The 12717-nt window shown below is 44.0% G+C and overlaps 1 protein-coding gene across 3 annotated transcripts in view; it reads left to right on the top strand.

Annotated features, from left to right (window-relative positions):
• The window catches only part of ZCCHC7 (zinc finger CCHC-type containing 7), a 109161-nt gene that overhangs the window by 65262 nt on the left and 31182 nt on the right, over nt 1–12717 (top strand). For all 3 annotated transcript variants that reach the window (XM_042829427.1, XM_042829430.1, XM_042829429.1), the window contains 3 exons: nt 4540–4583; nt 5698–5823; nt 7449–7619. In XM_042829427.1, the coding sequence (XP_042685361.1) occupies nt 4540–4583; nt 5698–5823; nt 7449–7619 (341 nt within the window). The remainder of the gene's footprint in view (nt 1–4539; nt 4584–5697; nt 5824–7448; nt 7620–12717) is intronic.

Below are 12717 nucleotides of genomic sequence, written 5' to 3'. Positions count from 1 at the left end.
AAGCAGTATTGATGGCATGAGACAGAAAGGAGGGACAGTTGTGTGAGCGTGCACATTAGAAAAAGCAAACTGTAAGTTTGTATTTTAATGTGTGTTTGCATTTTAATCGTTTCATGCTTTTCGGAAACGCCACGCTGGGTCCATGAAAGGCTGCTGAAAGTAAAGCGCTGGAGGTGTTTTCTCACCGACACACAATGTGTGCTGCTGCTCGTGTGTCTGCACAGACACACACATGCATGGCAGGGCATCGGAGGCAGAGGCAGCAGTGCCTCTTCATGGTGAGAAATGCCTCCCACTGAACTTCTGCCAGTGGTACTGACTGATACCTACGTGGGAGTTCATGGCTCTCTTAAAGTTGTCCGCGTTACAGAGGTATCGACCTGTGACCCGTTACAACAGCAGGTGTCTAATTGTTAAGTAAATCACCTTTTGCCCATCCTAAACTTGTTTGTTACTGCAGTGGCAGCCAGCAGCGGTGAAATTGTAAATGTTGTTCACAGAGAAGTCTGAAACAGTCCTTACCTCGGAGCTCTTACAGTGGGCTGTAATTAGGGCTCTGCGTTCTGGGGCGTCCTTGTATTAATTATCTCTCAAAGACCAATTTTCAGTGCTCAGCTCTGAAATTTTCCCTTCAGTCTGTGTGGCAAACTGTCACAACTTGAAGCACCCATTTCTGAGGGCAGCTGATAAAATACAGTAAATAAAATGGCTGCATGCATATTCCTGCTGTAAGGGGCAACGGGGCCTGTTTTTCCATTTCACAAAAAGGGAGCGTTTCATTTGCAAAGCTGAGCAGCCAGGCTCTACGGTTTCACAGTGGTTTTATGTGCAGAAACCAAACAAACCTTTGCAGGGGAAGAGAACCTGGCAATCTTCAGGCTCCACTAAGTGGAAATAAAAGTGCAACTTTGGAAGAGGTAAAAATCTAGACAAGGTCGTCCTGTTCGCACACTGGGGGTCATGTGTTTGGTTGCTAGGATCAGCAGCAGTACAGGATGTAAGAGTACATCCTGAGTAGTTTGTTGTTTATTTCAGGTCACTTTTTGTTCTGCGGAAATGGATTGTTCCTCTGGGTAACTCCAGGTTCTGACAGCTCATCGTTGTCCTTCCTCCCTGCCTGTCCCCTTCTTGCAAATGAAAGAAAGAAAGCTTAAAAGCATGTTGAACAGTGACTGCAAATCTGGCTTCGTGTTGAGCCCCGCTCTGAGATTCACATTTTCATTCCCGTGGAATGATGTTTGTGAATCCCGGCGATCTTGGAACATTCTTCTTCTAAATAAGAACGAAGTCGTTGTGCACTGTGTGCTCTTGTAGAGGACTACAGGACAGCTAAAGATAGCGCTGCATAAAGGCAGACCTTTGCTCAGGGCTTCCATTTTAACCTGAACTGCATGCATGCATCCTGCATGCCATTTTTTCTGGCCTCTGTTTTTCTGTCCTTTTGTTCTGTTCTGCAACTTAACAAGGCCATTTCTTCCAACTGAGAGAAGGTCAGATATAGCTAGCCCTGAAGAAAATAACTTCATAGAGGAGGCATAGATGTTGATATAATTATTTTTAAAAAGATAGCTATTAACAAATGAAGATGAGAAGGGAAAGTATAGCAAATTTTTGAAAATGTTCTGGAGGGGTTTTCCTAATCCACTTGCAGGACCCTTTATATCCTGTCTGCTCTGTTTCTGCAGGATGACAGCACAATCTCCTCACAGAGCTGTGGGGATCGTGGCAGAGATTATCCGGATGGCTCTTAAGCTGCTGCTGCACTGAGGTGCTGTAAAAGAGGAGGAAAGCACTTCTCCCCTTAGCTCCCAAGGCAGACAGCCATCCTGTGTGTGCGTTCCTCTCTGAGAACCGTGACGTGCTTTCATGTCGTGAGAAATGGCAGGTAGCAGGTTTTGTTGTGGTGGTGTTTACCACGGAGCACAACTCAGCAATCACCGCAAATATTTGTTCTGTGTCTGAGCTCTGAAGGTCAAAATTACCTTCTCAGTCCCGGGACAGGATCTGAGGCTTCTGGTTGGAGTTGTGGAGATCCCGGAGCATCTTCTCTTGGCAGTGCCCGGGGTGGTGGGTTGGACTGTGTCCTTGGTCTTACATCCAGGTATGGAGGAGTTCAGCGCGGGGGGAAGAGCGTGGGGCAAAGTGCTCTGCATGTGCTGATGGGCATCGTCCTGGGAGGCAGCAGGAGGGCAGGAGGATGGCTGGCAGGAGCGGAGCCGATGGAGTTTAGTGCTGCATTGCACCTTAATGCTTTTCTGAGTATTTTCTAATTTGAGCCATTTGAGTTTCTAACACAAGCAATTCTTTAATCATTTTATCATGTTTTTCCCAGGGAAGATGGGGGTTTTGACAGCACAGAAATGAAACTTGGTTGTTTGTTCTTAGAAAGGACATGTCTGATGATTAACAGGAGTTAATTTGCTGGTAATTTTGATCTGTAACCTGTCAACCATCCTGCATATGCCTTTCTATGTGGCATTCACAGGACTCATTTGAATTACAAATATCTTTTTCTTTATGAATGAATTTTCTTAATAGGCTTCCAAGTAATAAATAATGCACTGAAATATATCAGTAAGTGTGCTTCTTTACTTTTAAAGACTAGGCACCAAAAGGCCTAATTTTCCTTTGGGCATACCCACGAATAGCTTCCATTAGAGACATCCTACACGGTGCTATTCCTCCCATCCCCTGCTGGAACCCAGGCAGCCTGGAAGGAGCAGTCTCCAGGCCTAGATGGGTGATCCCACCTTTTGTTATGGTGGTCTTGTCTATCCTGAATGATGCTTGGGTGAAACATTTGGATCTTGCATTGCAGTTTTTGCTTTGCCAGTTGCTGTCCATGCTATGACTTAAACGTACTTAATATAATGTACCACTCCAATTGCTTGTAGGTAGGCCAGTGAAGTTGCTGTTAATGTCTGTGTGATGCTTGTTGAGATTTTGGCGTTAGTGCAAAAAATACATATTCTAGGGCATTGCTGAGAGTAGTCAGATATAGCTAGCCCTGACTTTAGATGAAGCAGAGCAGCTAACAGGTATAATTCTAAAGCACCCACCATATGTTCTAGGGACATACCTTGTGTCTGGGTACTGAGCTTTGTGTTTCAGCTGAATTTATGACTTTTTTAGTTTGCAGGTGTAGCAGAGCTTGAAGCAGTGATGGAGCACCTGGTAGGAAGGCAGGGCCAGCCCAGGGGAGCTCGGGTGCATGCAGTGCAATGTACTGTACCTGAGTGGCCAGAAGGGCTGGAGCCAGGATCCACCCCTTCCCAGCCCTCACTGGAAGGCAGGCAGTGGAGGTGAGGGAACCTCACTGGAGATCCCTGCATACCTTCTGAGGCCTTCTGAAGGCAAGCAGCTTCTTCTCTCAATTTCTGTGTCCACAGCTGTTGCATGTAAGTGAATCCTCACTCGCTGCAGCCTGGGACCTTGCTGCTCTGCTGTCATGGCTGCTCTTTCCACCGTGTTAAACAGTTACAGGTGATATTGCATGTGGTATGATTTTAGTTGCTAATCGCCCATCTTTTACTGGAAATGAATAATACAATCAAAGTTAGATACATCTGTAGTGCTTTTTTTCTAATAATTGTAATTCTTGATGTTGCAATTTGTTTTAATAACATGTACAGATGTTTCAGATTTCAGTTGTTGGCAGAGGACAGAACTCTTGGCGTTAGCCTGCAGACATGGGATTTACTCACACACGGGTTGTAACAGTTACTGTGAAAGTACAGGCAAAGCCAGCTATTCTGTTGACATGAATCCTCTGTGATGGTAAGAAAGATACTGCAGTGTTCAGCCGTCTTTGCACAGTGAGAGAAGTAAACACCATTGACATGCAGAACTTTGGAACAGCTCTTACTGCATCCCTGTTCTTCCAGGGTGTTTTGTGTTTTTTTTTGCCTTTTATTTCCTTCTGATTTTTCGTTTTTCCTTCCTCCAGTTCTGTGTGTCAGAAGCTCATGGTGTGATAGCTGTTCATTCAGTGTGCTGTTCTTGTTTACTGCACCTTACCAGGCCCTGCTCTGGAATAGCGTTACTTGGATTAGTCTTAGTTGCTGTGGTTATGCATAAAGCCATTTTGGCATGCGGCCTTCAAAAGCTGTGCTGAAGACATAGAATGTTTGAATTCACCAGGAAGAAGGGTATGTCTGGGCTGTGTGTTAGCTTCGTGTTCTGTATGCTCCCACTCAGACAACCCAAGTACTTAAGCTGGCCATGCTCTGCAGTCGGTTCTACATTCCTTGCATCTGAACAAATTGAAACCTGCTTAAATCTGTACCCTAGGGATGAAGGGGCAAAAGAGGGTAGCAGCTGATATGGTCCAATTGGTTAAGCATGTCCTGATTTTAAGGTGGATCAGATTTGCTGACAGGCAGGTTGATAGCATTCCTTTCCTGGAAATAGAACTTGTTTCTCTGTTTGGTACATTCAGAATCTATTACCAATTTCAGTAACATCAGTAATCATAATCTGAATATACTGTGAAAAAATGTCCTTAAGTTAAGTATAATTCATTGTATTTCTGTTTTCCAGGAGGCACTGATGTGGACTGGTCCATCAGTAATAAAGACCTAGAGGTAACACAGACAACCAGATTGTTCCATGTTTGTTATCTTTGTGTTTACTAACAAGCTGACCAAGATAAGCAGGCCTGGAAAATCCATCTGGGATTTTTGCATGGAAGCCTTAAGAATGTCCTTCCGTTGGCAGGTTAAGCTGAGCAGTTGTTCGTTAGGAGGACATTCACTTGTCAGGGAAGGCAGACAAATAGTGGTGAAGAGAGGAAAGGACAGGAGCTCCTCAGCAATGAGAAACTCAGTCCTTCCTTCCCAGTCTCTGTGAAGTAACTGTTTTGTGACAGCTCGATCCTTACTCCTACTGCGGCACCAGACGTCTCTTGTGGGCGGTTGGGCAGCCTGCAGTTCCTGAGGAAGGGCTCAGCTCAGCCATTAATGCTATTAGGCTGTAACTTGAAGCATTTGTGGAGGGTACCCTGGCACCCAGGGAGAGTAAGCTTCAGCTAGAAGGTCCATCTCCTGATTTCTCTTTCCAAGAGCTGTTACAGTTTATGTCATGCATTCACAGAACGATAGAGGTCAAAAAAGACCTTAGGAACCACCTGACCAACACTCCTACCCAGGCAGGTTGCCTTAGGGTGACATTAACAAAGCTTTTCTCATACGAGAACTCATGTTTTTGTACTTCTGTGATTTGCTTGTCCACAGTGTTAATTCACGGTTGTTAAATACCTTTTTTCTTTAAAAAAAATTCCTGTACAATTGCAGGTTATCTAAACTTACATGATATTGTACTTTGTCCAAGTTTCCCTCCATGTGTTCCAGAGAACTTGTGACTTGAATTTGCCATTACTACTAATTATATTTGCATTCTGATAAAAATTCCAGTTCATCAAGGAATTGCACAGTGAGTAGAAGTGTTTCAGCCGACCGAGACAAAGCAGAATTTCACGACTGTAGTTTTAAACAGTGAAAAAATCATGTCCTGAACTGAAAGTTTGAGCCAGGCACTGCCAGTCTGTGTAGAACAGAATTGTGCAGTTCGACTCCAGATGTGTAAATGGTGTCTGTGTGAGACTGCTGGCTGAACACTGCCAGCAATGACTCTTACACATTTCTAGCAAACCGCGAGTGGTTGAAGTGATAAATGTCTTTTCTCTTTTTTTCTCTGCAGGCACAGATCTGTAACTACGCGAGCGTGAGGCGCACGAGTGTTCGCTACTACACAGCCGACAAGAACGTTACCTGCAGAAACTGTGGGAGACCAGGGCATTTGTCCAAAAACTGTCCTGTTCCAAAGGTAAACGCGACGTTGCAGATTCAGCTGTTTTACTTTCCTGCTTGCTGTTAGGAATTTTGTTTCGGTGGCTTGGGGTTGAAAGGTAGCTTGCACAAGGTTGGTTTACTGTATGAAATTAACCGTCTGTTCTGAGGAGGTTATTGCTTTTATAAAGAAATCTGTAAGTATAAGCAGGTTAAAAAGAGATAACAGTGTAGGTGTATCTTTTTCGTAGTGTAAGACTAGCTTTAAGATATCAAATATGTTTAAAATTTATGTTCAAGAAGGAGTGCATTAAGGACTCCAAAAATCACCTGTCGTAAATGAATGAAACGAATTCCTGTGTGATGAACCACAATGCAGATAACGTTATAGAGATGTGAGGAACATGGAGTTGTTTAAGCAGCTTGGATAGATGCCAAATGCTTGGAAATTTCCGACTCTCCGTGAGTTAGAGGAGGTGGAGATTTAAAACTTGGAGACTGTGTTGTGCAGAAATGGTGCCAGCTGCATGCGGGTCTGGATTTATCAGTCCTTGCAACAAAGCCTGAAAAAATCCACCCCTCAGTCCTTGAGGCCACTACCTGCACTGAAACTTTGCATGTTAGTATCAAGCAGATTCCTTTAAAGGTCTGTCCCGTGCCTGCATCTCATGGAAACGTAAGCTCGTGGAGTGAAGGTGCACTCAATCACTGGGAAAACTGGTTTCAAACAGACACAGCTTTAGTCCCAGAGTACCTTTTTTATGTTTGTGAGGACGTCCATGTATCTGCTTGAGTTACAAAGCACGGGGCTAAGCTGGCCACAGCTCAGTCCCAGCCAGCCACTCAGTCAACCGTACTGGTAGAAAGCACTAAGAAGGCAAAAGCACAAAAAGATGTGGGCTTAAGATGAAGACAGTTTAATAGCAGTAGATAAAAAAACGAAAGCAAGTGATACAAAAGCAGCGTCTACTTTGGAAAACCTCCTTTGCCCCCATTTTATTGTGGAGCGTGATGTCCCGTGGTATGGGCTACCTCCTTGGTCCAGCTTTCCTGGCTGTGTCTCCTGACAACCTCTTGCCCACCTGCACCCAGTCTGCAGGTCAGAGTGGAAAACTGAGAGATCTTTGAGGCCGTGCAGGTGTTGTTCAGCAGCAGGTGAATGTGGGTGTGCTGTCTGCACTGTTTCTCAGCAAGCTAAAAGACATCTCCATGTGGGCTGATGTGAAGAAGAGTGTCTCCATCCATACCCAGTGTAGTGGTTAATGTGACAGAGCACATTTACAAACTATGCCAGTATGTTGGTGTGATGTTCCAGTGATGTACTTCTGTTTTTCAGCTTTTGAGGGATTTCCTAAAAAATAAGTGCTCATAGAGCGTACTGAACACTACTTACAGGAGCATTTGACAAGTACTTGTGATGCAAGGCCAAAATCAGGAGAATACGGGGATTTATGCAGTCAGAAGTTGAACTTTTACTCTCTTTCTAGCCTACCTTTGCTGCAGTTTCTAAATGAAACATAGGATGTCTGCAGTTCCTGGTAGGTGGCAGGCATTCATTTAGGATGTTTTCTTCTTTATTTCCTCCTGTGATGTTTTGTTTTACTTTCTGAAATCTTACACAGTGTACTCACTTAACATACTTCTTTTTGTATTTCTCCTCAGAAAACTCCCCCTTGTTGCCTGTGTGCAGAAAGAGGTCATCTACAGAACACTTGTCCAGCTCGGTTTTGTTTGAACTGCTGTTTGCCTGGCCACTATTTTAGGGAATGTCTTGAGAGATCCTACTGGAATAAGCACTGCAATCGCTGTGATATGAAGGGGCATTATGCTGACGTGAGTACTGTCCATGACAGAAAACCAAAACAAACAAACAAAACATTCACCATTGTTTTTTTATCTGTCAAAAATTGAAGTTTACAAGCACCACTGTCATTTCAGATTAGCTTTCATTGTATCAAGTGCACGTCTGTATGAACATGTGGAAATGTTGTAGTTGCTTACATGAAAAGTGGTCCAAAGAAAACAAACTGGAGCGCTGTAAGCACTTACTTGATATTTAGTTTAGTTTAATTTTGTCCAGTTTAGTTAGGGTGGTGAAAAATGTCAATTGATACAGTTTTGTAGTACTCACTGCTCATAGTAAAAAGGACTTTAAAACCTAGCAAATGCAGTTCCAACAGTTTCAGTGTGCTGGTTAAAAACATCTGGGGAAACATGCTGGAAATTATATGTTACATTTAACTCTTTAAATGTAACACTTCAGATTACTGTGTTTGAGTGTGCTTGGAGAACCATTGGAAATAACAGCAGATGGTAAAGAATGGAACATTTCTCATTTTTGTGAAGAAAAAGTGCGGGAAAGTTGAAATCAGAAGACTTGGCGTGCTGTGAGCACATTAGAAGAGGTGTAGAGCAGCCCTTCTGCTCTAGGAGTTTCAAATGACTTCTTACCATGATTATGTATTCATCAAGGAAAAACAGTAGAAGCTTATACTACTGTCTATGTGGGTTTGGCGTTTATGATTGCAGCATTTTACATTGCAAATGTGCTTTACAAATGGAATGGAAGTGGTATGTTTTTCTCTTAGGTAAGTAGAGATGAATAACAATTTTATGACGGTGGCTTGCAGAGAAGCATGTCTGCAACCACAGTTATGGGCCTCAGCTTAGTTTGTTCCTGTTTGTTGGTATTCTGTCTTATTTTTGAACATGCAAGATGAAAGATAATGATGAAATCAATTATTTCTCCAATTCCATATCCCTGTGAGCAGCCCCTTCGTTTGTGTTCAGTAAGAGAATTCATGAAGCAGTGGAGCAGCTGGAACATCCAATATCTGGGATCTACTGATACTTGTTTTAGGCTCACAAGAACCTCAGCGATGTTTTCCTGCTTCGCTGCTATCATTCAAAACCCAGCAGTTCCTTCTGGGCCAGGGCAGCTTCTGCAGACTGAGTGGACGCCCAGGTGCTGTAACCAGTCGTGGTACTTCCTTGTTCACATCATACTGCACTACTTCTATCTCAAAATAAGGCAAAAAAGAACGTAGTCCAAATGATGATCTTCATACTTTATATTAAAAAAAAAGCTTGCATCTGCACTCAGTAATGACGTCTCTGTTGGCTGGGAATATGGAGATGCTCCTTTCGTGTGTCTGTGAGATGCTTATTACGAGATTGAATCTTCAGCTTTATTTCCCATCAGGTATCTGACTGTTTGCTTCAAGTTGAGCAGCAAAAGGGGAGAGGAAGTATCTCATTTATTTTGTAAAGAGGAGGGACCCCATGAAACACACACATTTTACTATTGTTATTTTGTAGTGAGCGCTCGGACTTGTCTTGGATAAATGAGTGAATAACTCCAGCAAAAAATAGGCATGGAAGTGTTAAGCAATGGTCAAGTATCCGAAGTGTAGTGAGGTGTATTAAAAGCCATTCAGAAAAAGTGTGTTCTCTATGCAGTAGATGTGAGGTGTAAGGTCGTGGGCATCTGCTTTCATTTGGGAGAGACCTTTTCCTCAAAACTTTGACCATTTTAATCTGTGGTTACAGAAGCACATTTTTCAGTGTGAATGCTCTTTGCTTAGAAACATTCTTCTGAATGCATTTTGAAAGAAACTTTTATTATTGACTGTCTGCCTGAAGCTGCTGCTGCTGCCCATGAAAGTTGTTTGATGCCATACAGCCAGTGGTGATCAGCTCTACAGAAACCAGGAATCCTGGCCGTAAGGAACGTAGCATCATGCAATCACTATGCTTGTCCTGAAATAAATCTAGACATTTTGAACATCACCACTGAACGTTGCTGTTTGGCTGTCCTGTAGCCCAATAAAAGCTTGTCTCAATATTTCAGATTCTGCATGTGCATAAAGAGAGAGAAATGTATATTAAACAATATAAACATAAAACAAATAAATTAAATAATCATATAAATATGTAAAACGGGATTTTTTACAGCAACGTCGGGTTTTCACAAACCAGCAACCTTTGTTTCAGTAGGTGCGGTGTATTTCAAAGCTGGGCATGACAGTGTTCTACATTTTTCCTTTCTGGATGAACTGTGTGAGTTTTCAGTGCTGGGAAAGCTGTTTTGGCAAGAATGTTTCAAGCGTGAAAGAAACTGTTACTCAAAGGTATTCTGTGATACTGGCAAGAAAGTATTCAGTCCTGTAGTAACTGGAAGATTGGTAGAAAAGGGACTGGTAAAACAAGGGAGGCTTTCCTGGCTCACTTCTATGTGTAAAGATGTGGAGAATTAAGGCAGAATGATGTCACAGTGATATAGTCACTTCATGAAATTAAGTGATACTGGAACAGAGTTTGGAGAAGTCTTATAGTCATGCTTTTCTATTTGTGTACGAAGTTCTTCGCAGCTTTTAAATGTGTGTACTTCTCATGTAAATACATAAATAGTGCTGAAATACATTTAAAAAATACAAACTACATGGTTTCTTAAAACTCCTCACTGTAAGGGTGGCGATGCACTGGCACAGGTTGCCCTGAGATGCTGTGGATGCCCCCTCCCTGGAAGCACTCAAGGCTGGATGGGCTGTGAGCAGCTTGGGCTACAGGGAGGTGTCCCTGCATACAGCAGGAGGTTGGAACTGGGTGATCTTTAAGGTCCCTTCCAACCCAAACCATGCTGTGGTTCTAAGGTACTTTTTAGTAGGTCACAATTCAGTTTAGTAGAAGCTTTAGCTGTGACTGTAATGTGAAGATTTCTCTTTTAAGCTCAAAAATACAGGTTAAAAACATGTTGTGTTTATTCTTTAACTTAACTGTGTGTTCTCAGTAGCAGTGGTGGCAATGCTGCACAGACTGATAAGACATGTAGTCTGAAGGCCTTTTCATCTGATATGAACTGCTATGAAATAAAACACAGGTGAATTAGATGAAATTTAAGTATGTTTCTGTTTTTTTAACCTCATGCAATATTATGGTTTTGGTTGTCCCACAAATTCAGTCGTGATGCATGTTAATTAGACTTCTGTGCTCTATACTGTTCCTAAAAAAAAAGCAATTTGCACACAAAAATATGAGAAGGACCCACATTTGACCCTTTAGCTCACCCGTCAAACATGGAAGCTTCCTGTGAAGTTCTGTCTGAGTGTCATTACTAGGAGGATGAGAGGGACAGTGAATTGCATTGTTCGTGTGTCCATCCTGCTCCCGAAGGTCACTTGTTAACGCAGCAGATGTAAGAAGTTAAAGAAAGAAAATGGAGTGTTTGTTACAGGCTTACCACATCCAACAGTATTTGAGGTATGCAGACGATGTTAAGTCTGTTTGGTAGATGCCAAACCGTGTATCCAGTACTATTTCTTTTTGTATTTGGATGTTGCAAATTTAAGTTTGCTCGTCCTCTTCTAGCTGTTCCTCTGCTTATAGCCAATGTTTACAGTACCATTCCTTTAAATACAAGTATTACGAAGGGTATATTTCTACAAGCACTTTCTGGTAAGCAGTTAGAAATGCAAAGTTGGGGAATTTTTATTGGACCCCCTTGAGGCAAATTAAACACACGTTTATGCTTAAACATAAAGCTGTTCAATGGAGATGGGTCTGCAGCAGTCTGTGGAGATGTGGCACCTGGGGACCTGTTACTCTACACTGACTGGCACCAGCACAGTCCTGTGCCGTCAGCACAGGACGCCTCAGCCCAACACTGGGCTGAGCCCCAGTAGGCGTTTCTTTAAGTCAAGACAGGAAGCCTGAATGACCAACAGATGGTCAAGACCCCATTGTGACTCCCATTTACAAGAAAGGTCGTAAGGAGGATCCGGGGAATTACAGGCCTGTTAGCCTGACCTCGGTGCCAGGGAAGGTTATGGAGCAGATTGTCTTGAGGGAGATCATGCAGCATGTGTGGGATGAGCGGGGGATCAGGCCTAGCCAGCATGGCTTCTTGAAGGGCAGGTCCTGCTTGACCAACCTGATCTCCTTCTATGATCTGTGACCTGTCTGGGGGATGAGGGAAAGGCTGTTGATGTGGTCTACCTAGACTTCAGCAAAGCCTTTGACACTGTCTCCCACAGCATTCTCCTGCAGAAGCTGGCAGCCAGAGGCTTGGATGGATACACTCTTGGCTGGGTAAGGAGCTGGTTGGAGGGCCGGGCACAGAGAGTGGTGGTGAATGGAGTCAAATCCAGCTGGCGACTGGTTGTGAGTGGTGTTCCCCAGGGGTCGGTGCTGGGGCCTGTCCTCTTCAATATCTTTATTGATGACCTCGATGTGGGCATCGAGTGCACCCTCAGTAAATTCGCAGATGACACCAAATTGGCTGGAAGTGTGGATCTGCCTGGGGGTAGCGAGGCCCTGCAGAGGGATCTGGACAGGCTGGAGAGCTGGGCTGAAGCCAATGGGATGACTTTCAACAAGGCCAAATGCCGGGTCCTGCACTTCGGCCACAACAACCCCAGGCGACGCTACAGGCTTGGGGCGGTGTGGCTGGAGGACTGCGTAGAGGAAATGGACCTGGGGGTATTGATTGATGCTCGGCTGAACATGAGCCGACAGTGTGCCCAGGTGGCCAAGAAGGCCGATGGCATCCTGGCTTGCATCAGAAACAGTGTTGCAAGCAGGAGCAGAGAGGTGATTGTTCCCCTGTATTCAGCACTGGTGAGGCCGCACCTCGAGTGCTGTGTCCAGTTTTGGGCCCCTCACTGCAAGAAAGATATTGAGGCCCTGGAACGTGTTCAAAGGAGGGCAACAAAGCTGGTGAGGGGTCTGGAACACAGGGCTGATGAGGAGAGGCTGAAGGAGCTGGGAATGTTCAGCCTGGAGAAGAGGAGGCTCAGGGGAGACCTCATTGCTCTCTATGACTGCCTGAAGGGAGGTTGTAGTGAGCTGGGGGTCGGCCTCTTCTCTCGTGTCATCAGTGATAGGACCAGGGGGAATGGCTTCAAGCTACGGCAGGGGAGATTCAGGCTGGACA

Source organism: Centrocercus urophasianus, unplaced genomic scaffold (assembly GCF_019232065.1).
Source record: "Centrocercus urophasianus isolate 14NV4802_14NV808 unplaced genomic scaffold, USGS_Curo_1.0 seq_31, whole genome shotgun sequence".
NCBI lineage: Eukaryota > Metazoa > Chordata > Aves > Galliformes > Phasianidae > Centrocercus > Centrocercus urophasianus.
This window is presented reverse-complemented; position numbering and strand designations above follow the sequence as displayed.